Here is a 26,813-nt window from a genome sequence, read left to right on the forward strand (position 1 = left end):
TTTCTCCTAATTGTTGAATAACCTATAAGTGCCTCATTTTCCCCCCAATATCAAGCCTAGACTACTAGAAGACTTGCCTGATAGGGCGGATACATGGCACAGTGAATAGAGCACCGGCTCTGGGGTCAGGAAGACCTGAGTTCAAATCTGGCCTCAGACACTTAACACAAAAACTAGCCATGTGACCTTTGGCAAGTCACTTAACCCCAACTGCCCTCCAAAAAGCAATAAAAAAAAAGACTTGCCTGAATGCAGGCCTAGCCCAGAACATATTGTATATGTAAATGATAATCCAGCCTCTACTTGAAGAAAGGGTTGTGCTATTTCTGCTTGACCCCACAGGGCAGAACTAGGAACTAGGTGATAATGGTGGAGAAAAGTAGGCTTATTATAAAGAAAATTAACTAATAAAGAGCTGTCCTAAAGCGGAAGGGGTGACATTGAGAGGGAATGGGTTTCCCCAATTGAGTTCTTTAAGCAGGGAGGCAGCTTGGTATGTTAAACATAACTCTGGATCTGGAATAAGAAAACTGAGTTTCAAAACCTGAATCTACCAATTGATACCTCTGTGGCCTTTAATCCCTCTGGACCTCAATTTCCTCATTGTAAAAAGAATGTTTGGATCAGTTATCCTATCCCTTAAAGTACCTCCCATCCTAAAAGTAAAGGCTGAAAAAGTACTTCCTAGAACAATTGTAGAGGGGATTCATTTTTAGAAATAGATTGAACTGTATGGGCTTGGTCCTTAGTTGTAACAGTCTCTCTGGAAGCCTGCCCCTCACCTGCTTCCTCTTCCTTTTTCTTCATGGTGGCATTGGATGACAAGTCAGAAGTCAACAAATGCAGCTGCTGAGGCCTTGAGCTCTGAGCACCATGCTTTGCTCAGATCCTCATCCAGGCTACAAAACACCCAAACTCTATTCATCTCTTTGTGTTTGCTGGAGCTGGGAGTTACTTTTGCATCTGTCAGTGTTCAATTCTGATGTCAATTGGGACAGATAGAACAATCCAGAGCCTTGGAACAAATTGAATCCAACTGATCAGTATGAGCCACTCAGTTAATGTGGATTACAGAAAATGAAAAAAAAGAAGGCCCTGAATTCTAAATGAAAATTATCTTTTTTTTCAGCTGCTGAGAATGAAGGTCTTCCAAAAGCCATCTGCACAATTTTACACATAATTAGAAAATGTTAGAGTTTTCCCTCATCTTGCATGAAATGATGTTGAATTTAACAGATGAATAAAGATGTGAAATTTGAAAACAACAAAAGAACTCTATGGGCTCTGAGGTCCCTTCCAATTTGAAGATTTCATGAATGATGCCATTAGCATAAATATGGGAGTGAAAAGGAGGTTTTATGCAGCATATGATGATTCCTTTTGAACTTGATTATGAAGGTTCATATGGGTGGAAACGTGTAGTTGTAAATATGGAACTAGAACCCTACACCCCCCCCCAAATAATTAAAGATAGTTTTTGGGAGTCTTGCCTAGAGGCTTTCAATGTCCCACAGGGTGTTTCTAGATGCCCACTGAGGTGACATTATCATGTGGCTAATCCTTATTTCATCTCTTTTAAACTAAAAAGAAACACGGAGTCCTGGGAATGGATGAAATCACTGAGAATATGTATAGAAAAGAGAGATTAAAGCTGAGGGTAGAGACTTGAATTACTTTGGGATACTTCTTTAAAAGAGGAGGAAGAAAAGTCAGCAAAGGAAACCCAGAATCAGTCAGAAAAGTAGGAGAGAAGGACCCATGGAAAGATGAGTCATGTCCAATGACATGGAGGTGAGAACACCGAGGAGAGATCGTCAGCAGTGCTAAATGCCTCAGAGAGGTCAAGAGAGAATGCAGACTGAAGACATGATTTTAGATTAAATAGTTAAGAGAGAGCAGTTTCAGTAGAATAGTGGTAGGAATGGAAGTTAGATGGCAAGGGTTTGAGAAGTAAAAATAGCAAGCAGTAGAAGTAATAAATGTAGTCTCACTCTATGTTTGGCTATGAAAGTAAGGAGAGAAATGAGTCAATAGCTAGAGGGTATAGAAAGTTTGAGGAAAGGAGATAGGATAAGCCTGGGTATGTTTGTAGGTATAAGGGAAATAGCTAGTAGAGAGGTAAATTGAAAATGCAAAAACAAAGAAAAGGAAGAAAAGAAAAAAGGGGAAGGTTGGGATGGGATCAAGGGCAAAAGTTAGAGAGCTGCTTTGGAAAGATGAAAGCTATTTTTCCTTTGAGAATGGAAAGGAAGAGAAGATGACAAACTACATAGTTTTGTATTATGAAAGAAGGCATTTTGGGGAGCTGTCAAATAGCCTCAATATTCTTCGTAAAGTAAAAGGGAAAGGTGATCTGCTTAGAATGAGGAGGAAGAGGGGTTGAATTGAATGAATCCTCTCTGAAGAATGAAAGTTGAGAGCCAATAGGAGATAAAGTAAAGGATTTCTGAGCCTTCACCTTATTCTATGTAAAGTGCCTGTTACTCTTATGTCATGGGAATTTCTCAGGCCTATTCTTAGGTTGTCCAAAAGTCATGGAAGCCATACTGTTCAGAGGTAATATTAATAGCCAACATTCCGATGGTGCTGGAATTTCTCCATAGTTCATGTAGCACTTCACCTGCATTATTTCATTTGAGATTCATAACAAGCTTAGTATATAGATATTTAGATAGGTCTGGGTATTATTATCCTCATCTACTGATGAGGAAATTAAGGTTCACAAGTCAAGGGAATTGTCCATGATAACATGGCTTCTAAAGGTATGATTCAAATTAAAGATGTATAGACTCCAAGTCCTTCATCACATTCACTATATCATTATCTTTTTAAAGCTACTTAATGTCTCCATTTTAGTTCTCAGGCAATAGAGGAACTCCAAGTTACCATCTTCTGACCTCCTCATTTATTCTCCTAGAGACATTTTGGCAGAATGGATAGAGTATTAGATTGGAGTCAGGGAGACCTGGCTTCAATCCTCACTCTGAAACTTAATAAATCTATGATGATGGACAAGTCATGAAAATCCTCTGAGCCTCAATTTCTTTTTTTGGTTTGTTTTATTTTTATTAAATTATTTATTTTTAGTTTTCAACATTCACTTCCATAAGTTTAAAATTTTCTCTCCCTCTCTCCCCCTCCCTTCTCAAGACAGCTTGCAATCTGATATGGGCTCCACACATACATTCCAATTAAAAAATTTTTCACTTTAGTCATGTTATATAGAAGAATTATAATCAATGGGAAAAACCATGAGAAAGAAAAAATAAAACAAAACAAAAAAAGAAAGAAAATAGTCTGCTTCATTCTGCATTCCGACTTCATATTTCTTTCTCTGGATGTGGCTGGCATTTTCCATCATGTGTCCTTTGGAATTGTTTTAGGTCTTTGCTGAGTCTCAATTTCTCAATCTATAAAGTAGGAGTAATAATACCAGTAGCACTGTTAAAGGTCCCCTGAGCTTGTTTTCTTTAGTTGCCATGTTTTCCAGAAACAGTGGACTCCTGAATGTGTCAAGGATGAACCTCTCTCCACCGCAGATGACATAATTTGTTATTTGTATCCCAAGCTACACTCCTTGTGTGTCCATAGGAATCAAGATAGGCACCAGTTGCTTTGTATCAGTGTAGCTAGAACCCTTGCAGATAAGCAGACCATCCTATCTTCATAGTCTAGTAGTTCCCAAGGGAAAATAATGCTACTTTTGTTACCTTCCTTATTCATGATTTGTCTTTCTCCCCGGGAGAAGATTAGTCCGTTTCCCGTGGGTACTGATCTTTCCCTCCTCCCATAGCACTGCGCTTTAGGAAGAGATTACATAAATGTACAAGTTTCTTTTTGGATTGTGAACTCCTTGCACCTGGAGTTCCCCATAAATGTTCATTTCTCTTGTAAAAAATCCAGTTGTGGATTGTTATACAGTTATATAAAGTTATAAAATTAAAATGAGACAAGGTAAAAACAATTAAAATACATGTGTATCATTGTCATCATCATCATCATCATTTCTCACTCTTTTACTCTTCTTTTAGGCACTCCTCTTGCTCGTGCCAGTATAAAAAGTACTAAAGTAGATGGAGCCTCTTATTTCCGGCACAAGGAGCGGCTTTTACGTATCTCCATTCGTCATATGGTCAAATCCCAAGTTTTTTACTGGATAGTCTTGAGTGTGGTAGCTCTCAACACTGCCTGCGTGGCTATTGTCCATCACAACCAGCCCCTGTGGCTCACCCACCTCCTCTGTAAGTGTAATGCATCTGTATTCTGTAAGATATTGGGCTTTTTGATGAGTTAATATATAAAATCACAATACAGACCTAAAATCTACCCAGTTCAGTATTCAGTCTCTCTCAGTGATACCAAGGAACATCATAGGAGTAGACAAGATATTTACCTTTGTGATGCTGTCCTTAAAGATTATGGCTTTATCCTGAATATTGCCAACTTTTCTTTACCAATTAATCAGCTAAACTATTCTCTGTTCATATTTACCAGATGATATTAGCTCTTCCAAATAACATTGCCTTTCTTGAATAATTCAATATTCCAAATATTTGTGATTTCATCCATGAGGCAAATCAAGATCCTTCCATGCCTGGGCAGACAATTCAATGAACTGCAGAGAACAAGAAATTTATCAACTGATTATCAATCCTTTGGGGATGAACCTTTCCATAATTCAATTACTCTTTAGCAACAGGCATAAAGTTCAGTTGATTTAAGGTCCTGCAACTGAATCTTTATCAGCTTGGTGGGAGCAGCTAGGTATGTACTTTTCTAGCATAGCTTTTGAGCATAAAAATCATCTCCATCCCTAGATGAAGCCCAGGAGTGTACCTCACCCTAGGGAGAGACTTTAATGTGATGTTAATGCAGCAAATAGTAGGCACCAAAGACTAGTAGGGAATATATGTGAGGGGAAAGGAACACTCTTGAATCATATAGTGTAGGTGACTACCTATGAAAACCTGTGAGTAAGGCCACATCTGAATGCAGCGTTTACATATTATAGTAACATTCTTAAGTCAAAATAATGGACAGCCTTCCCTATATCTGTTCTAAAATTAAACTATCTTTTAGAGGCTAATAATACATCCATTTGTTGGATAAGAGAAAACTAGGCTATTCATTGTCCATGGAACTCAACTTCTATTAGGAAATCCCACAGTCATAATTAGAACTATTTTGGGGCCACAATCTAAGCCAAGTCATATCTAGTGGTTATGTTATTGAAGGTTCACTCAGTAGGTGGGAATATTGTTGATTTGGGGCCATGAAGGCAATATGTAAATTTGTGGATAAAGGAATAGACACTGCCTGTATGTGTAATGGCACTTGTTTTAATCATTTCAGACTATGCAGAATTTTTGTTTTTGGGGCTCTTCCTTTTAGAAATGGCCCTGAAGATGTATGGCATGGGGCCACGCCTTTATTTTCATTCCTCCTTCAATTGCTTTGATTTTGGGGTAAGTGCTTGTGAAGCCTGTCTATTCCATTTGCATCAATGTCAGCATTGTGGATCAGTGGTTTGGAGCACTGACACTTGAATTTATGAAATGAGAATAAAAGTTAATTGTTGTTGGGGGGCTTAGAGTAGAACAGATAAATCAACCATTTTATTTTTTTGAATCATTAGCTATTAGATTTGGGGATTAAGAGTGGGAAGAGAGTGAAATATTGCTAAGAAACCATGAACAGTGATTTTTAGGTCTGGGGAAAACAATACAAAATTTACCAAATTATCTTTTTTAGGCAAATTCAATTTCAGAAGTGGGTGAGCATGGAAGCCTTAGGAACTGTCCATTGGGGAACACAGAGACTCAGTGATATTGACTATTATAGGTAGAGACCACAAGATACTGTGAAGCTATTGGTTGTTGCTCAGCCTGGTAGCTTCACATTTTAAGTGAGCATTCAATTAATTAATCAATAAGCATTTATTAAATTCCTACTATTTGTCCAGCACTTTATTGGGCACCAGAGATACAAAAATCAAATGTGAAACAATCCTATATCAAGGTATATCAAGGAGATTATACACACCCATATACTCACATACATATGTATATACAAAATAATTATATGCAGAATCGATACAAAATAAGGCAAGGGATTTAGGGAGAGAGGATTCTAGAAGTTGTAGGGATCAGGAAAAGATTCATGTAAAAGCAGTGTTTGATGTATGCCTTGAAAAAGGAATTTCATGAGACAGAGGTAAGGAGGAAATTTATTCCAGGCATGAGAAAGGTCATTGCAAAGGGACAGAGACAAGGGAAGAAGGGCAATGCATAAAGGGCAGACACAAGGACAGTTTGGCTGAACCTACATCCATAAAGGGAATAATAAAAATGAAGCTAGAAAAATAAGCTGTGGTCAGGTTGTGAAAGTCTTTGAATGCCAAATGGAAGTACCTATATTTGATGCGTATGTCAATAGGGAGCCATTGGGATTTCTTGAGTAGGAGAATGACACAGATAGATTTGCACTTAAGGAAAATCACTTTGACAATAGTGTGGAAGATAGATTGGAATTAGAAGAGGTTTGAGGCAGGGAGGCTGTTGCTGTCATCTGAGTTAGAGGTGATGAGGGCCTGAAATAAGGATGTGCTGTGTTAGTAGAGAGGAGTTGGATGTGAGAGATGTCATAGAGGCAGGAAAAGGAAGATCTGGCAAACGTTTGAATATTGTGGGGGATGGGGACACTGGTGAGAGAAAATGAAGATTTGAGGATAATGTGGAATTAATAAACCAGGGAGACTGGAAGAATGATGGTACCTTCTACACAATTAGGAAAATTTGGAAGAGGAATGGGTTTTGGGGAAAAGATAATGAGTTCTATTTTGGATATGCTGAGTTTGAGATGTCTCTAGGACATCTAGTTCGGAATGTACAATAGGTATTTGGTAAAATGGCATCACCGCCCTCTCCAAAGTTACCCATGTTCTCGTAATTTCCAAAGTCTTTTTCTTCAAAGGACTTTTCTCAGTCCTCATCTTTTTTGACTTCTCTATATCCTTTGGAACTGATCATAACCTCTTCCTCCTGAACACTCTTTCCTCTCTAGATTTTCCTGCTGTTGCTCTCTTCTGGTTATCTTTCTGCCCTACAGCTTTTTCTCAGTATCTGATGCAAGTTCCACATTCATGTCATACCCAGTCACTGTGGATGTCTCCTATGGGTCTATGCTGGGGCCTCTTCTACCTTTGCTCTATTGCTATTTTACTTGGTGATCTTATTTCTTCAGCTCCCAATAGCTTATGATCTCTATGCAGATAATGCCGCCCCCCCCAGTGTATATACATATATGTACATATGTGTGTACATATATATGCACATGTCTACATATGTATATAGGTATACACACACACATATATATATATATCATGTATTTACCTACCTGTCTTTCTATCTGCTTCTCTTTCTGCCAATCTATCTACCTTTCTATCTAATCTATCTTTTTATCTTATCTGTCTGTCTATCTGTCTGTCTGTCTGTCTATCTATCTATCTAACTGTCTGTCTATCTATCTGTCTATCCTGTCACAGTCTCTTTCCTGAACTCTGGTCCTGCACCATTAACTGCCTCTTAGACATCTCAGACTGGATGTCCCTTGGGCAACTTAAACATGTTCAAAGCATTGTATTTTCTCCAGAATGTCTCCCTCTTTTGAACTTCTTGATTAATATTGCAGGCACAACCATGTTCTCAGTTGCTCAAGCCCATAATGTTGATGTCAACCTGAATTCCACATTCTCACTTAGCCCACATATTCAATAAGTTGACAAATATTGTCATTTCTACCTTCCCAGTATCTCTCCTTAGCAGCTAGGTGGTGCAGTGAATATAGTGCTGAGCCTGGTGTCGGTAAGACTTACCCTCCTGAGTCCAAATCTGGCCTCAGACACTTACTAGCTGTATAACCCTGGGCAAGTTACTTAACTTGGTTCTCCTCAGTTTCTCCATCTGTAAAATGAATTGGAGAAGGAAATAGCAAACCACGATAGTGTCTTTGCCAAGAAAACCCCAGTCGAGAGTTGAACGTGATTGAAATGGCTGAATAACAAGAGCAACAAATATCTCTTCTATACCTTTCCATCTCTTTTCCCACACAGGCTCCTGAACTTACTGCCTTAAGTCTCTCCCTGCTCCAGTATATCCTACACTCAATTGCAAAAGTGATTTTTCTAAAATATAGTTTGAACCATGTCACTACCCTCCTCAGTGAGCTCCAGTGACTATAACTTCCAGGATGAAATATAAACTGTTCTGTTTGGAGTGTGAAGCTCTCCATAATGTGCCACCTTTCTACTTTTCCAGTCTTCGTACACTTTACTCCCTAACATTCACTCTATGACCCATTTACACTTTCCAACTTGGTATTCCTTGAACACAAAAGTTCTTGTCTACACCTTTGCACTGTCTGTCTTCCATGCTTACAATGCTCTGCCCCCTAATTTCTGACTCTTAGTTTCTCTGGCTTTCTTCAGCACTGGCCTTAAATCACACCTTCTGTAAGAGGTCTTCCCTGGTCCCACCAAATGCTAGTACCTTCTCCTCTGAGATTACTTTCCATCTACTCTGTATATATCTTGCATGTACCTAATTACTTATCTCTTATTTTATTCATTAGAATGTGTCTTTCTTTTATTCCCCTACCATTTAGCAGTGTCTGGTACATAGAAAATGCTTAATCAGTGCCCCATGACTAACTGTTTAAGCTCAGGGAAGACTAGAGTGTTTGTTCTTTCTTTCTCCCTCTCCCCAGACATATGTATGTATGCATATATGTATGTGTGCATGTATGTATGTATGTGTATATATCAGCACCCATGGGAACTAATGAGAGAGAACATAGAAAAGATGGGAAGTGATCGTAGGACAGAACCTTCAGGAATCTTCAAGGTGCATCCCATGGAACATGATCAAGGAAAGGAGATTTTGAAGAAGAGGTCAGACAGAAGAACTAGGAAAAAGTTCACAAAAACCCTAGAGAGTATACATGAGGAGAGGGCATTGCACATATGTACCAGAGAGGTTAAGAAGAATTAAGCCTGAGAGAAAACCATCATATTTGGCATTGAAGATATAAATGATAACCTTGGAGAAAGCAGTTTCAGTTAAGTGAAGAGATCAGTAGCCAAATTACAAAAGGTTGAAGAGAAGGGAGAAAATAGAGATACAAAGTGGGTAGCTTTTCCCCCTAGAGGTTTGATTTTAAAAGGGAGGGAAAGATATAGGAGTACCTTCTCTTCAGGGGAAGATTGAGTCTAGTATTTTTTTTCCCTTTTCAAGATGAAGGAAACATGAACATATTAAAAATCAGTAGGGAAGGAACAAGTAGATAGGGAGAGATTATAAATTAGAGAGAAATAAATGATTATAAACAGGGGGGAATAGGATGGAGGGAAATACAGTTAGCAATAATGACTGTGAAAAAAATTTTGAAGCAAATTTCTCTGATAAAGACCTCATTTTTCAAACATATGGAGAAATGAATCAAATTTATAAAAAATGAGAGCCATTCTCCAACTGATAAATAACCAAAAGATATGTTTTCAAATGAAGCAATCAAAGCTGCCTATAGCCATATGAAAAAATACTCTAACTCATTATTGATCATAAAAATTCACATTAAAACAATTCTGAGGTACTGCCTCTTACCTATTAGACTGGCTAACAGGGCAGGAAAGGTAAATGATAAATGTTGGAGGAGATATGGGAAAAATGAGACATTAATGCTCTGTTGGTGGAGCTGTGAACTGATTCAACCATTCTGTAGAGCAATTTGAAACTATACCCAAAGGGCTCAAAAACCATGCATACCCTTTGACCTAGCAATATCACTACTAGATCTGTATCTCAAGAGATTAAAAAAAGGAAAAGGACCATAGTTACAAAAATATTTATAGCAATTGTTTTCTGGGGGCAAATAATTAGAAAATGAGGGGATACCCATCAATTGGGAAATGGTTGAACCAAACTATGGTGTGTGATTATGATGGAATACTATTGTGTTATAGGAAATGACCTGGCAAGAATTATATGAGCAAAGTGAAATGTACTATGGACAAAGTAACAGCTATCTTGTAAGATGATCAGCTGTGAATGACCTAGCTATTCTCAACAATACAATGATCCAAGACAACTCTGAAGGACTTATGATGAAAAATGCTATCCATCCCTAGACGAAGAACTGATGGTGTCTGAATACAGAATGAATCATTCTTTTTACTTTACTTTTATTGAGTTTTTTGGGTCTGTTTTCTTTCACCATATCACTATTATGAAAATGGTTTACATGACTGCAACATGTTGTAGCAGCAAGCACCCCAAGCGTCCTCAGGGTTTGCAGCTACCACAGGTTCTTGGATCTGCTTTGTTAAAGGAAAGCAACTCAAAATGGGTTAACAAGCTTACTTTAATCAGTCAGACATATATCGTTTACCTTGGTCAGGAGAAAAGGTCAGCACCCTGAACCTCAAAGTATACAGGCATAATTATCAAGACAGAAACATCAAGTAGACAGATTTCCAAACTGTCCAACCATTACATCCATACCCAGTCAACATCTGGGTTTCCACATTCTGGGTTTTTCAAAGCCGGGGGACTCTCAACAACGGCTTCCCAGAATTCAGATCAAATCACAGAACACTTCTCAAAGTGAGTCCCAAAACAAAGCTACACATCAGTGCTTATATAGCCTTCTCCTGGCTCAGAGAATGTAACAACCTTTTTGACCCACTGGCCAATCAAAAAGTATCTTCTGAAAAACAAGCCTCCCTCCCCAGGCTTCTGGTGCACTTTAGCCTAGGGGCAGGGAAGATCTTTAAAATTTACATTCGCATTACACATGTATAACCTATATCAAATTGCTTGCCTTCTCAATGAGAGAGGATGGGGAGGGAGGAAGGGAGAGAATTGGGAACTTAAAGTTTTAAAAATGAATGTTAAAATTGTTTTTATATATTATTGGGAAAAAATAAATTAATAAATTAGAAAAGGGGGAAAAAGAAAGAAGTGATGATTGAAGTCACAATCTACTGGAGAATTAAGGTCAAGAGCACATGAAAATGGGTTAGACTTGGCAAAGAGAAGAGTCACTTCAATATCAAAGACTGAAGGAAAAAAGGAGGGAGCTGGGAATGAGGTCAAGGGATTGTGGAGGAAAAGAGGGGGAGAAAAGGACCTCACAGAAAATAGCTTAATTTTCTCCACAAATTAGAAGGCAAGGTCCTCAGATGAGAGGGTATGGGTAGCGGAAGATATGAGAGGCTTGAGGAGAGAAGTAAGGTTTTGAGTTGCTTCTGTAGAAACTGAAAGAGAGACTCAATTAGGGAGGGATCAATGAATGATGCAATGAATGCCCAGTTCAGGTTAGAAAACATGAAATTATTATCCAGTGAGCACAGCTTCATTCAGCATCATATGAATATGAGGGAAAGAGGCAGATGATGGGAAGTAATTTGGATCTGAGATTCAACAAAGGATGAACAATGATAGGATACAAGGGTGAGGGATTTAAGAGGATAGGACATTGTGGAGTCAAATTGGTTAATTATGGGGTTGAGTTTTAGAAGGAAAAAAAGTAAAGTAGAGGTATTGACCTGAGAAAGTTCAGAAGGTTGGAAGGTGCTGATAAAGGTGAATAAAAGGTTTAGGAAGGGTGAAGTCTACAGACAGATGGAATGTTAAGAAATTATAGTAAGGTACTTTAGGGCCAGAGTTTTTGATCAAAGAAGTAGAACACTTCGGGCAATGATAAGATTAAGGATGTGACCATCCTTTAGACTGAAGTAGAAAGGAGGAATAAGTTGTTGTCTGAGAAAACTGGGGAACTAGAAGATTAGGGTATCTGAGGTAACACTATTGTGACTATTAAAGTCCTCTAGGGAGGAAAAGTTAGTGAGTCAAGGGCTAGCTCTTTGAGAGAAGAGTTAGGAGGTGGAAAGTATTATATAATACACACCATCAACTATATTGGACAAAAAAATTGATAAACTAAATTTTAAAGGATTGCAGAATTATGGGGACAAAGGGAGAGTCTGAAAGTGGCATCAAGAAGCAAGAAACATCCCACATTTCCCTCCGGGACCAGTGTGTTTCTCATTAAGTACTATGCAAAACCCATCTGCACCTTCTAAATTCCAATGCATTGAGTCAATGCTTGTTTGACCTGCCCTAGGTGTGATCTTAGACCTGGTTTCTAAAATTAGGTTCAATAAGAATGGGAAACTTTTATTGATCTGAAGTAGGTTGCTGATTTTCAGCTCTTTTTCAATTCTTCTGTTTACATTAGAGAGAGAGCCTCAACTAGACTTCACACCTGCTAATCTCCATTTTTTTTTTTACAAGTTTTGCATGTTCCAACTCAGGGAAGATTGCAGGCAACAGCAACAGCTAATGAGAAGCATAGGGCAAACCAAATCAGTACTATGTAGCAGAAAGCATTGAATATTCACCATTTTAAATCCTGAATCCACAAATCAGTAGGATTTTCTCTTCACCTCAGGTCCTATTACAAGAAATTCCATAACAAAAAAAAAAAACCTATTTGGAAAAAAATTCGAATCCTTAGCTTTTCAGAACAATATGTAAAGCCATAAAATTCCAATAAACAACATAATTTATACATTTGCTTAGAGTTTGTTGTAGCAATGGTAATGACTGAGAGTACCATAATTAATCCAAGCTTCAGGTCTAATGAAGAGTTGTAGAAAGGTCAGAAAAGGATTACAGCTGATTATGAAGGACAGGGAAATAACACTTTCTTTTTAAAGATGGCTTTTCCTTTCCCTCTTACCCAGAATTATAGGGGATACCATGGGCCTTGTCCTTCTACTTATCAGCACAGAATCTTCCACCTTTGGTCTTTCCCAACTTGGACTGGTTTGCCCCTTCTTTGGCAACATAGTGGTTTTCAATTCCTCATCTTATTGCTGAACTTAGTGCTAACACCTGATTGGCATCACCCACTACAACTTAGAAATCCTGAGTCTAGAGATCCAACAGTCTCAACCTTCCCAATAGATGTGATTGTTGGCATGTACCACCATGCCTAGTGGAAATAAAACTTTTAAGGAAAAGAAATAAGATCACTCAGGATAGAGAAGAGAAGGCTGAGGAGGTGAAGGAGGTGATAGGCTAGTCTTTTTTTCCACTAACTAGACAAAAGGAAATGAATTTTATGTTGCAGAAATAGGAGATTGATATTAGAAGCAAAGAGGATAGTTGGATGTCACAATTGCTTTCCTAATGAGAGAGTTTGAAAATTCTATTTTTCTCTCTTTTCCCCCCTTTCTGAATAGGATAGATCTGTCTAGCACTATGGATATGATAATGTTGGGATTTATTGCTAGCCCTATGAGTGCTGGGGGTTTTGGTGGTTTCCTGTCAATATTCTCCTCACTCCCCTCTCTACTCCTATCACTAAAGCTTTGTTTTTATTTCCTTTTCTTCTTAGGTCACTGTGGGAAGTATTTTTGAAGTGGTTTGGGCCATCTTTAGACCTGGCACCTCTTTTGGAATCAGTGTCTTGCGGGCTCTCCGACTTCTGAGAATATTTAAGGTTACCAAGTAAGGGACTAGAATTTAGAAACTTAATCACCTTTGACATTGGAATTCCCTATCCCTGCCTGAAGATTTATATTTATTCCTATTTCTGTGTATATGCTACCTTGATCAATTCTCTAGCCCTTCCCAGACTCAGGGATGAATGACCCAAAAGATGGACTGGGGAAATTCCCATGCCAAATCCCTAGACAGAATTCCCTAGGGTGACTGAATTTTCCTCCTCTTTGCAATACAGAAATGTTTGCAAAATGCAGTTAATTTCATGGACTCTAACCTGCAGTTGGGGAAAAGGTAGGGTTGTGGGTAGTGATATTGCCTGTTACCTTTCAGGTACTGGGCATCCCTACGGAATTTAGTGGTCTCATTGATGAGTTCCATGAAATCCATCATCAGCTTGCTCTTCCTGCTCTTCCTCTTTATTGTTGTCTTTGCTCTGTTGGGGATGCAGCTCTTTGGAGGCAGGTAAGTTCCCTCAAAATTCCCAGATAAAAAAAGCCCCCAATTCTATGCCATAATCACCATTGATAAGAAGAACTATTACAATAACTAATTTTATATATGCTTCAAGGTTCACAAAGTACTTTACATGTGTTATCATATGTTTATTTGAATGTATTTTATACATAGATATTATTTACATGTGTGTTTAAATGTATTTTTATTTACACAATCCTGGGAGGTAGGTGCAATTATTACCATGCCCATTTTATAGATAACGAAAGTGAGAAAGACAGTGGGTAAATGGCTTGCCATCTTGGAGATAGGATTCTGATGGAATTATAATCTATGGATTCAGCTGGTAACATAACATGATATGATATAATATACTATAATAGCACATATATAAATATATATGTATGTATTCATACAGGTGTGTATCTCTTTACATGTATGTATATATTGTAGTTTTATGGTCTTATTATAACCAAAGAGTTTGCTCCTACTTTGTTCTTCATTTAATCCCACCTAGCCCATATCACAAAGGTATTAAATCAAAGGATACCAGATGAGAAAGTGTAGATAGATCAATATAAACCCATTACTACTTCTGGAAATATTACAAGTACTTACAGTGCTATGAAAGCAGTAATGCCATCTTTGCATGTCAACTGAGACTGGATTATTATCATTACTCGGTGGGAAAAGTGACAGAATATGTAGAAAGTAGAAAGAAGAAGAATAATGAAGAAGACTCAGAAAAGGAGGGAGGAAAAAGTGGAACTTAGAATGTAAACAATGAGGTCTGGCTGGGTTCCTGAGGTCTCATGTCATTTCTCTCTCTGTTTTCTCTTACCAGGTTTAACTTTAATGATGGGACTCCTTCAGCAAACTTTGACACATTTCCTGCAGCCATTATGACAGTATTCCAGGTAGGAGACCAAATTAACACTATAGAAAGTGAGAAATTTGAATCAAGGGGGAGGTGGGGAGGGAAGAGAAGGGCAAATAAACTAAGATCTCTTGAATTATGTTTCTTTCAGACCTTCAAGAGAGCTGCCTTTCCTTTGTTTAAACATTAGTTTCTTCTCCTCCTACCTCCTTAGGCATTAAGCACCCTTCCTTAATTGGTTGTAATCATTGTAATGATACTTTCAATTTCAATAAAACTTTTCCCCAAGAATTTATGGTGTGGTGTGAAGAATGGTGGAATGGGACTTAGGAGTTCTGGGTTTTAGGCCCAAGTTTGCCACTAACTGTCTATATGAGCTTGAGAAAAGTTGTGTTGCTATTTTGGTTGTCAGGTTCCTCATCTGTAAAATGAGAAGGTTAGACCATGTGATCTTTAAAGTTCTTTCCAGATTTAGAGTCTGTCTCCCATGAGACATTTCTTTGGTCTTCTCAATTTTACTGTGAGGTAGGAAGGTGTCCTGATTATAGTCCCATGTCTGGTACAATGGATCACTCAAGGGGCTCAGATAAACAATTCAATTAATAAAACATATACTATCTTCCTAGGTCAAAATCCCTGAGCAATTGTTTCTCTTTTGGCCAGAAATGCTGAGGGTCTTCCTCTCCCAGACTGATTCTTTTATGAAGGCAAACTAGACCATCTTTTGGCTCAATTCTCACCTAGTAGTAATCATCTCTCCATCAGAAAATCACAACTAGCAGGGCAATCTGGAACGTTGAACCAGATACTTCATATTGAAATACAATTATCAAAATATTAAAGAACCAAATTATTATATGGTAACATATCTAGTTGCAGGTCTAATAACTACAGAAATATATAAATAATAAGAAGCATAAATGTTTTGAGGTATCTACAACTGTAATGTGATATTAAAATGTATCTGATTTCTTTTGTTGACAAAGTCATAGGTATTGCTAATACTGTTGTGCGTTGCTGCCTACATTCACAATCGAAAGAAATACTAAATTTCAGTTAGATTCATGAAAATAAATATGTAATTCTTTTCCCTATCCAAGTTCACAGACTCCCTGAAATCAATCAATGGGTCCATGGACCCCTGCCTTAGAAAGAGCCTAAATGAAGGGAGAACAGATATTAAAGTTTGTCTAAGTTTTTAGATCAAAACTTTCCCATCAATCAGCCTAAGTGTTTAACCTTGCCACTGTTGGCTTTGTGCAGATCTTGACGGGTGAGGACTGGAATGAGGTGATGTACAATGGGATCCGCTCCCAGGGGGGAGTTAGCTCTGGTATGTGGTCTGCCATCTACTTCATTGTGCTCACTCTGTTTGGAAACTGTATCCTTTCTTCTGGGTTTTAAGGATGTCTTTTACTTGCTTATATTGTGATGAGTAAGAGCTGGTAGAAGTGATATTCTGTGGTAAGAAGTTTCCAACTGTCTGTTCAAGCCAAATCAATCAGTGTTTATTCCAATCTTCTCTATGCTCAGAACTAGGCCAAGTGCTGAGGCAAATACAAGAGGAGTCTTTTCAAAAAGAGAAGATAAGAATATAAATATTTTTTTATATAGCACCTACTATGTGCCGGACACCAAGCACTTTAGGGATGTTGTCTGTTGATATTCAGAAATTTGCTTTGCCAACTATTACCTCTTCTGCATTAATCACTGTGCTAGATTCTGGGGATACAAGGAATTGATAATTTAATAAGGGAGAAGAGAAAAAAAGTGTAAAGAAAAGACCATTCTTGCTGCCATCACATCTGATATTCAAAATCAATTCTACCTGACTAATGTTTTCTTCATTCTCTCTTAGAGATTCATACTCTAGACCTGGAGAGTGAGAGTTGGTACCTTCTCTAAAACTATTCCAATTAATCATTCATTGTGAATGATTGAAAGGGTATTAGACTTGGAGTAGCAGAGAGCTGGGTTCATATCCTGCCTTGCCACTTGTTACTGAGTATGAACAAATGAAGAAATCACTTAACCTTAGTGAACTTCTGTTTCTTATCTATAAAATGGGGCTAATACTACTTGCATTATTTATATTGCAAGGTGTCTGAAGAAAGTGTTTGGAAAACTTAAACAACATTATATAAGTGTGAGTTATTACTATTAGTTTCAATGAATAGGAAACATATATAATGATTTCTTTCCAAATGGCAAAAATAATGAATGCTGTTCTTGCTTTTAAACTGTATGACCAAATGTTAAGAGAATTAGTACTTGATTATCATAATCTTCATGTTTAATATTCATGATGGGGTACATTTCACTGGAGTCTCTTTTGCTCTTACTTTTTACAAACAACTGGAAAAAATAATACTGTCATTACCAAAGGAAAACATTACTATGTATTAGCAGTTTATAAGCAATAGGTCTTCATATCTACCTTCAAAACCATTATCTGTAATTTACAGACTTATATATAGGTTCTGAGCATTGACATTTGTAAGTTAGATAGAACACAGTGTTGTCATTTTAAGTCATTTGGTGTTCTCTGCCTTTCTCCCTGCAGGAAAAACGGGATATAAAATAACCTCTTTTTGTGAATACAAAAATATACTTACATCATTGCACCAGCATCAAAAGTTTTATTAAACTCATAGGCATAGAAAAGAGTTGAAAAAAATAGGACTTAGGAATATTTTGGATGGGGAGAGGGTACTACATTCAAAAAACCAATTGGGTTATGTGATAACCCTTTTGAGTTATAAGGTGGTTGCTGTTGAATCTCCTTTGCTGGTAGTATATCTAGTCCATATTACCCTAACAACCTATATTCAGGGTACTGTCACTTATTGCCCTTCCTTAACAGAAAGGTGGGATGTCCCTCTTCATTCATCCACTTATTTTCTATGGTTGTCATTCCCATTCTGGCCTTGTGCTGAGGCCATAGCTATCTCAGTGTCTCTTGAGCTATCTGGGTGGAGTGAGCTTCTTCTGCAATGATTAGCCTAGAGAAAAAGGGATGGAGATGATATTCTTTTGCCAGAGAAGAGAGCCTTGACAACCTCCCCATTTCCTCTGATTACTCAGTTCTTTATGGTGGCTGAGATTTGAAGTGATAGCTTTTGGGAGCCAGGGATTATCTGACCTCCAGTCAAAGTCTGCTATTGGTCTCCTCTTGGTAATCTTTCTACTTTACTAATTTAGAAAGAATGAGGAAGTATCATTGTGGCCTCATCAAGTTTTCCTGTATTTTTAAAAAGTTATTTATCCTTAACACCCCCCAGACACCCTACTGAATGTGTTTTTGGCCATCGCTGTGGACAATTTGGCCAATGCTCAGGAGCTGACAAAGGTAAGGACTGTCTGTCTTCAGGGGCCTTACTGTCCCAAAGTGCCAACTGTGCCAACAATCCAGAGCTTGTGACCTTATGGTAGCCAGGTAGGTATTGGCTAGATGCAGGGCAAAGGGTGGTTGCCTGAAAAAACACACCAACTTCTACTTCTTCCTGCTGTGAGTTTTCCTTTATTAAATATCTCTCCTGGATCAAAGAAGTATAGGATAGAGATACATTGGAGATTATTAATATTGCAAAAATTCTCTCAAATTGGCTCACTCATCACATCAGCCTGAGCTGAGAAAAAAATCTCTTCTGTCCTTTGAGTTAGCTTCACCTCTCTCACTCCTAATCCACCTTCTTATGAAGTTGGACACGAATCATAGTAAATAGCTCTACTTTTTGCCAACAATTTCCCCAAATAACGGAATGTAAATTAGCATTTAAAGGGAAAGAAATTTCCACTTTCTGGCAATGATAGTTAAAAGGCTGAACCTTTTATTCTCTTATGTAACCACCAATCAGAAGGGAAATGGGAAATGAAATTATAAAGATGGGTTAAGTGGAGCTGGTTTTTTTCTTGCTAAGGAAGCTAAGGGAAGAGAGGTACTATGGATTAAGTTCCAATAGTCTTACCAACTGCCCCAGCTTCTGGTTTTCAGTCATATGGCCATGCCAGTTCATTCCCTCTGGTCAGCCTGATCACATATCTTGCTTCATGTATATTCTGCCACAACATGGTGTTTCAGCTCACCTTGATTTCCTTGCTTTCTTTCACAGGGGCAGCACTCAGACCTCCATTCCCAGAATCAAAAATTTAAGAGTTGAAAAAAAGTTTGGAGGTCATGTAGTTTACACTAAATTTGCCCACTTCTTTTAACTGATAGTTGTATGACTTGAACTAATGGCCCTTTGTTTTCCTCTGGTCACTTTCCAGCTTGTCAATGCTGCTCTTAAATTATGGTACCCAGAACTTAACACAATACCCCAAATGAGGTTGGACAATGGCAGTAGAAGAGGGCTATCACCTCCATATTCCTGAAGACAATACCTCTTAAGGCTAAGACACATTAGCTTTTTTTTGCCTTTATATAACACTACTTGTTTATAGTAAACTTGCAAGCAATTGAAACATCTAGAACTTTTTTGGAAATATTTGCTGTCTGACCATATCTCCCCCATCTTGTGCTGCTGTGGTTATTTTTTTTTTATCCAAGTATAAAACTTTATATTTATCACTATTGAATTTTATTTTCACCCTATTATATTTTCTCCAACACTCTAACCTGTAAAAATCCTTTTGCATCCTGAATTTGTTTCCCACGATGCTAACTGGACCACTCACCTTTGTATTATATGCAAATTTGATGAATAAGTCATTTAGGCTTTTCGATATGTTATGGACTAAAATGTTAACTAGCACAAGGCCATTGACAGATTCCTGAGAAACTCTACTGGAGGGAGACCTTTTGCCACATTGACATTAAACTCTTAAGAACTATTCTTCGAATTTGACCATCAAATAAGTTTTGAATTAATCATCTAACCTATATCACTCCATTTTCTCCACAAGAATAATACAAGATAAACTTATATTGAATTGCTTATCTTCCCAGTAAGGGTGGGTGACAAGGGAGGAAGGGAAAGAATCTGGAATTTAAAGTTTTCAAATCAAATGTTTAAAAAATATATATCATTATTATTTTTTTACATGCAACTGGGAAATAAGATATACAGGCACTGGGGTATAGAGATCCATCTTGCCCTACTGGAAAGTTGGAGGGGGGATGGGGAGGATGTAGGAGAGAGCAGATTGGGGAAGGGGGTATACAGTGGCATCACTGTTTTGGGGTGGTGGTTAGGGGAAAGACGGGGAGAAAATTTGTAACTCAAAATCTTGTGGAAATGAATGATATAAACTAAAAATAAACATAACTTTTAATTAAAAAAAAGAATAGTACAAGATACTTTTATCAAAAGTTTTACACAAATCCCAGTGTCAGAAGGAACATAAAAATATTTATTTGGGTCAGAAACTAAATACCATACAGGCACATGAGTCAATTAATATTTCTTAGCATAAAATTTACTGTATCTCTTTATGAATTAACATTTTTTAGAGGGTACGAAGGCCAAGAAATATCTTTCAGGCTAGAAGATGAGAAAGGGATCTAGCCCAGGGACACAGAGATGTACCTTTGTCTGACTTGGACAAGAAATAAGAGGGAGTTTTGGTCCTTTTCATCTCCTACTTATCCTGAAGAGCATTGGGAAAGCAAGGAAAGAACATTGAGAAGTGAAATACAGATGTGGTAGTGATAGCAGGAACCAAGTTCTTCCCATGGAAAGGGAATATAGTGGGAGCTTCAGAATATGTTGTAAGAAGATATGTTGAATAGAGTACCAGCCCTGGAGTTAGGAGGACCTGAGTTCAAATCCAGCCTCAGACACTTAACACTTACTAGCCATGGGACCTTGGGCAAGTCACTTAACCCCAATTGCCCTGCCTTCCCCCCTCCAAAAAGCAAAAAAAAAAAAACCAGATACGTTGAAGATCTTACAGTAGGATTCATCAGGAAAGAGTTGGTATTTCAGGGGTTACTGTGTCCCAACCAGGGAAGGGATCTCTTTAAAAAACATGTCCAAGGAGTTTCCCCTTCTGGGCCACAGAAGGAACCTGGGCCCAAAGACAAGTGCAGTGGGGTGGAGTACACGAGTTCAGAAGGACAATGTAGTTAACCGCAGGGTGAGGAGGTGACAAGTCAATTATTTAGTGCAGCCTGAGTCCCCTTAATTTGGAGCTCCAAATCATGTGTGTATGTTGTTTTCTGTTGCTCCTTGAAGGGAGGAATACTTTTATCTTTGTATTTATATTTCTAGTGCCTGGCACAGAGACTAGTATATAATTAGCATTTGACAAATGCTTATTGATTGATTGATCAGTTTTACCTTGTTACATACATGTTACATCCTTATGAATTAATATTTATCAAAAGCAGGCTTCTCAGAGGGACTCTAAAACAAAGTTATGGAAGGTAGTTGTGGGGGAGATCTATGACCACATTAATAGTTAAATTGAAGAGAAGAGGAAAAAAATAAGGCTTGAATTAAGGTTATAGATAGAACAAAGAGAGTATTTGGGCACAAAGCTCCCAAATTAGAGATTTGATTCTAGAATATGCTGGAAGGGGAAATGAACATCTAGTGTTACTATTACATGAACATTTCTTAGACAAAGGTGACACACATGAGTATTATTCAGACTAAGAGACTGGATAATTGTGTGGGGGAATATTAGGAATTTTATTCTGAACTTTTTTAGGATCAGAAGGGGAAATTTCTTGGAAAAGAGAAAATGAAAAAGTAAAATTAAAATTAGGTTGAAGATATTTGGGCTTGAGCAGGTTAATGAGATGATCAGGAGGAAGGTCTTTTGGAGAAGAGTGAAACCAGACTATTTAAAAAAAAGCAGGTAGTGGGAACCTAATGCTGGTTTTAAAAAGAGAAATTGCAGAATTTAATGGAGGAAAAGAAAAATTTAATAGATAATAACTGAATATAACTATGAAAAAGTAAAAGGCAATTTGACAGAAAATTGTTTCAATTCAGTAGTTTTTACAATAAATCATATTAAGATCCAAGTGTATAAATGATATAAATATAAAAGCCACAGTTCTAAAAAAAAAAAACAAAAGAAAAAAAGTCATATCTCACACTTAAATCAGGGATAAAATACATACTCAGACAGTAGATAGAGATTTTAAAAGACAAAATAAACAATTTAATTTATATGAAATCCAAATTATTCCAAATCACTTAAGCTAGCAGAAGAGAAGCAATGAATTAAAACAAAATATTAGCATCAAGCTTCTCTGGTACAAGTCTGACATTTAAAATCTACAGAGAATTAACACAAATATAGAAGGCTAAAAAAAACACTTAACACAAACAGAAGAGGAAGGGCCATTTTCTAATAGATATGCTCAAGGGGAAGAAACAAGGTTCAAAATAAGAAATATAAATTGTCAACAACCACCGGGGAAAAAATGTTCCAAATCACTAATCATAAGAGATGACATATCGTATCATACCCATAAAATTGGCAAAGATCACCAAGGACAGAAATGGTAAGTGTTGGAAAGACTACAGGAAGACAGTTATACTAATACACTGGCAAAACTGTGAATTGGTCTAATCTAAACATTCTGGGAAGCAATTTAGAATTATGTGTGAAGAGTTAGTAAATTATTCATATACTTTGACTCACTGATCTAGCTGTTGGGTATATTATTTTCCCCAAGGAGGTCAAAGAAATAAAGAAGTAAGAAAGGTCCATGTATACCAAAATATTATTAGAATTACTTTCTGTGGTAGCAAAAAACCAGAAACAAAATACCATCTATTAATTGGAGAATGACTGAACAAATTATAATTTGTAAACATCATGATATGATATTGCATGATAAAGAATTCTTAATACAAGTAATTCATAGAAATATAAGAAGCTGTATATGAATTGGTTAAGAGTAAAGTAGGTAGAATCAAGACAGCTGTATACATGAAGATTACAGTTATATAAATGAAGACAACATTAAAGAATATCAGAATTTGGGGCGGCCAGGTAGCACAGCAAGTAAGAGCACCGGCTCCAGCGTTGAGAAGACCTGGAGATCGAATCCCGGGCTCAGACACTTAGCACCCACCCAGAAACACCTGGCCGTGTAACCTTGAGCAAGTTACTTAACCCCAATTGCTTAGGGGCTGCCAGGTGGCTCGGCGAGTAAGAGCACCGGCTCCAGTGTTGGGACGACCTGGAGATCGAATCTCGGGCTCAGATGCCCAGCACCACACCCAGAAATAACTGGCCATGTAACCTTGAGCAAGTTACTTAACCCCAATTGCTAAAAAAAAAAAAAAAATCAGAATTTGGGCCAAATATAGTGACCAATGTTGGTTTCAGATAACAAATATTAAATGTACTTCCTTCTTCTCTTTAAGAAATACCAGTTCTAATTTTCAAATGTTACATTGCTGTTAGTTGTAATAATTACATCAGATATTTTTGCTTACATAGTTTTGTAAGCAATGGTACTATTGTTACAGTTTGTTGAAAAGTAATAGGCTTTTGAAAATAAAGTGCAAAAATAACATATTTTAAATAAAAATAAATAAAATGAAGGGATTGGACCAAATGGTCTTCCAGGTTCTGCTCTGCCCTTTGCTATCTGGATGACCACCTGTGGCTTCTCCCTTGCCCGGATATGAGACACATGCTTCACTCTCTCTAGTTTTTAGTAACCTTTTGGATCAAATATAAATTTTGAAGCAATGTGGTAGAAAGAATGATGATCTTAGAGTCAAAGGTCTGTTCTCTAAATCCTAATTCTGCCATTTATCTGTAGGATTGACCTTGACAAGTCATTTAATATTTTCATGACTTAGTTTCCTTACATGTAAAATGGAGGGGTTGGCTTAGATGAACTTTAGACTTTTCTTTTAGTTTATGATCCCATAACTCTAGTGCTTTTCCAGTTTCTCTCCCTTTTCTGTTACTTGCATACTTCCATTGATCAAGAAAACACCTTCTAGAAGCTGGCAAGATCAAAAGAAGCAGTTCTTCAGGAAAGAAATGACCTGCTTTGTATTCCATGGCAAAGGACAACTTTGTTTTCTGTGTAGGATGAGCAGGAGGAGGAGGAGGCCTTCAATCAGAAGCATGCCCTACAGAAAGCCAAGGAAGTCAGCCCAATGTCTGCACCTAACATGCCTTCTATTGAGTAAGTTGACTATCCATACCTCACTAACAGGTGTCGTCCCCTCCCTGATTTGGGAGATCCTGACTTGGGGTATAAAGGGCTTCAGTTTAGATTTAGGGACCATCCAGTTGAGACCAAGATAGGATTGGATCTCCAAAATGAGAGAGAAATGTAGTAGAGAAAGGGAGGAAGTATGTAACTGACTGCAGAATTACAATTCCTCCCACAACCTCAGTTGTACTGTGGATTTTGCATCTAGTGCCAAGGATGTATTTGAAGAACAATGGAAGAAGGGTCTGTGACTGAGGAGGTTGGCAAGAGCTTTTGTCAAGCATTGGACCATTCCCCCCTGCCTTGAGGAAGCATAATCTGAAGCTTATGACTGGTGGGAGGGAAATCATATGGAGGCCTTGTGATTAACTAAAGCTTCAGTAACACCTGGGAAGGTTTCTGTGAGTTGGTACTGGACAGGACAGAAGTAGTATTGATAGCTTCTGCTTAATAGGGGTGATGATGAAATTTTTAAGGGTATTTATATGGACACACTTCAGAAGATTTTTATTCCACTGTTGTCTTCAGAGTGTCGGGCTCCTTACATCCTTTGTGTGCCAAGAAAGTTTTTTACAAAAAGTGAGGTAGATCCTTACCAATTGTCTGTGAGTGAGAAGAAGGGCCCCCAGAAATGTCTTCATCAGGAGAGGGGACCAAAATAGCTTATTATTTGAGGGAGAAGACTCTCTCTCTCACACTGGACTTTCTGGAGAAATGTCTTGGATAACCAGAACAGAGATTGTGTTGAAAAAAGGCCTTAAACTCCTGTGTGGGGTGTGAGTGTGTGTGTGTGTGTGTGTGTGTGTGATAAAATCTAGAGTCTAGGAGACAAGAACTGGGACTCTTCCTAAAAACAGGATTTCTCGGGCAGAGTTAAGAAACTTACTTCAGTCATTCAGACCCATGGTCCTAAGGTCCTGGTCCCAAGTCAGCATCACCATCATGTCTTTAATCCATCTACCTGTCCATTCTCTCATCTAAATGAGAAGCACTGAGCTAGGGAATAAAGGCAGGACTAATTATTTGTTACTTAGTTCATTAAAAGAATGAGTCAAATAGAGGTTTGGGGTTGTTTTTTTGTTTTTGTTTTCTTTTTGGAAGGGGTAAGGTAGGGCAATTGGGGTTAAGTGACTTACCTAAGATCACATGGCTAGTTTTGTGTTAAGTGTCTGAGGCTGGATTTGAACTCAGGTCCTCCTGACTCCAGATCCGGTGCTCTATTCACTGCACCACCTAGCCATCCTTGGGTTGTTTCTTTATCTTGAGACTTTCCCAACCATGAGGACAACTCAACTTTGTTCTACAGATTAAAGAAGAAGGAAGATGACTTTCCCATAACTCCAGTTTTCCTTTCTGGAGTCTTCTTTTTATGCCTTGGAAAATAATTTTCCAATCTTGATCTAAGGAGGCCTGAGTGTAAAGAATGTAGTCAGACAAGGCTGCCAGATAAGAATGACTGAATGGCACTACCTTTTGGCAGTCACCATTAAAAGCACAGAGGGAAGATGATATAATCTGGACAGAGTTTGTGTTAGGGAATGGATTATGAGGATGAAGGCTGTGATAAGGGTAACAGTTGCAGAGGTCCCCTTATTGAAAGGATTTGTTCTATGAAGTTTGGATTCAGTCAAAGGGCCATGCTTGAGAGGTTCTCCACCCCTGTCCTAGACCTTTGACTGTGATGTATGTGCCATGTGTATCAATGGTTGCTCCTTACCTAAATTAAAACAAGATGTATCTATTAGCTCTTTAGGTGTGTACCTTAATGTCCATATAGGCACAGAGCAGTTGAAGATTCTGGATTATTCAAGAAATTTGACTTCTCTTGATTTTGCATCTACCTTTCTATGTTCCTTTGGGATTATAGGATCACAGAGTCATGTGATACAGTGGATAGAGTCTTGGCTCTGTCTTCAGACAACCTGTCATCATATCCCAACTCTGTCATTTGCTTACCTCTGTGACTTGGAACAAATTCTGCAAACTCTCTGGACCTCGGTTCTCTTCTGTGTAAAATGGAAATGATAAAAATTCTCCTGCTTTTTCACAGGGTTATTGTGTGGTTTATACAAGGGTTATGCATTAAGGGAATCACCATGTTAAAGGTGTGGAGAATATGTGGATGTATTTTGACAGTTCAATGAAAAAGGAATTTGAGGACTCTTGATGTGAATGTGTGTGAGAATAGATGAATTTGTAAATGGAGAAGTATGTGAAATATACATGTGTTTGTATTTGACTCTGAGGTTTTATGTGTTCCTTGCCTGGTCATTCTCTCTGAGTGCGTGTGAATCTGCTTACATGTTCCTATATTCTTACACACATATCTTTGTGTGCCTGGGCATTAGCATTTCTGAAAATTTGCAAATAGATGGATGGACTAGTGCTTTTCTTAGTGGATATGCATGCTGACTGACTAAAGTTATGCTTTCATTTCTGTGTGACAAATATTACATACATTGTTACTACCTTGTTCACTTGGGGGGTATTCATTGTGATATATAAACATGTTAATATTAATTAGTGTGTAAATTGTAAATGCATGTTGTTTATTTATGGATAAATTAGAATCTGAGTTCTCAATTCTGTAGACATCTATACTCCATACTCCCAGGGTCTTCCCAAACTCCATTCCTCACATTTCTTCAAAGCATATCCTCTCCTACCCCAGATATCCTTTTGCATTTTTTTGCATTCTTGTGGAGGGGGCAGGAAATGAAGCATGGCATTTTCTCAGAACATTCTTTACTGTTGGGTGACAGGGCTCCCAGGAAGC

General features: G+C 37.8%; 1 protein-coding gene across 1 annotated transcript in view; it reads left to right on the forward strand.

Annotated features, from left to right (window-relative positions):
* Positions 1-26,813, forward strand: part of CACNA1E (calcium voltage-gated channel subunit alpha1 E) — a 413,658-nt gene that overhangs the window by 283,575 nt on the left and 103,270 nt on the right. Inside the window, exons 11-18 of the mRNA XM_069074371.1 lie at positions 4,032-4,241; positions 5,353-5,465; positions 13,459-13,571; positions 13,899-14,030; positions 14,866-14,938; positions 16,162-16,279; positions 18,180-18,247; positions 23,910-24,007. Coding sequence (XP_068930472.1) covers positions 4,032-4,241; positions 5,353-5,465; positions 13,459-13,571; positions 13,899-14,030; positions 14,866-14,938; positions 16,162-16,279; positions 18,180-18,247; positions 23,910-24,007 — 925 coding nt within the window. The remainder of the gene's footprint in view (positions 1-4,031; positions 4,242-5,352; positions 5,466-13,458; positions 13,572-13,898; positions 14,031-14,865; positions 14,939-16,161; positions 16,280-18,179; positions 18,248-23,909; positions 24,008-26,813) is intronic.

Source organism: Petaurus breviceps, unplaced genomic scaffold, assembly GCF_028583685.1.
Source record: "Petaurus breviceps papuanus isolate PSGF00001 unplaced genomic scaffold, PetGlider_PUasm1.0 90895, whole genome shotgun sequence".
NCBI classification, from domain to species: domain Eukaryota; kingdom Metazoa; phylum Chordata; class Mammalia; order Diprotodontia; family Petauridae; genus Petaurus; species Petaurus breviceps.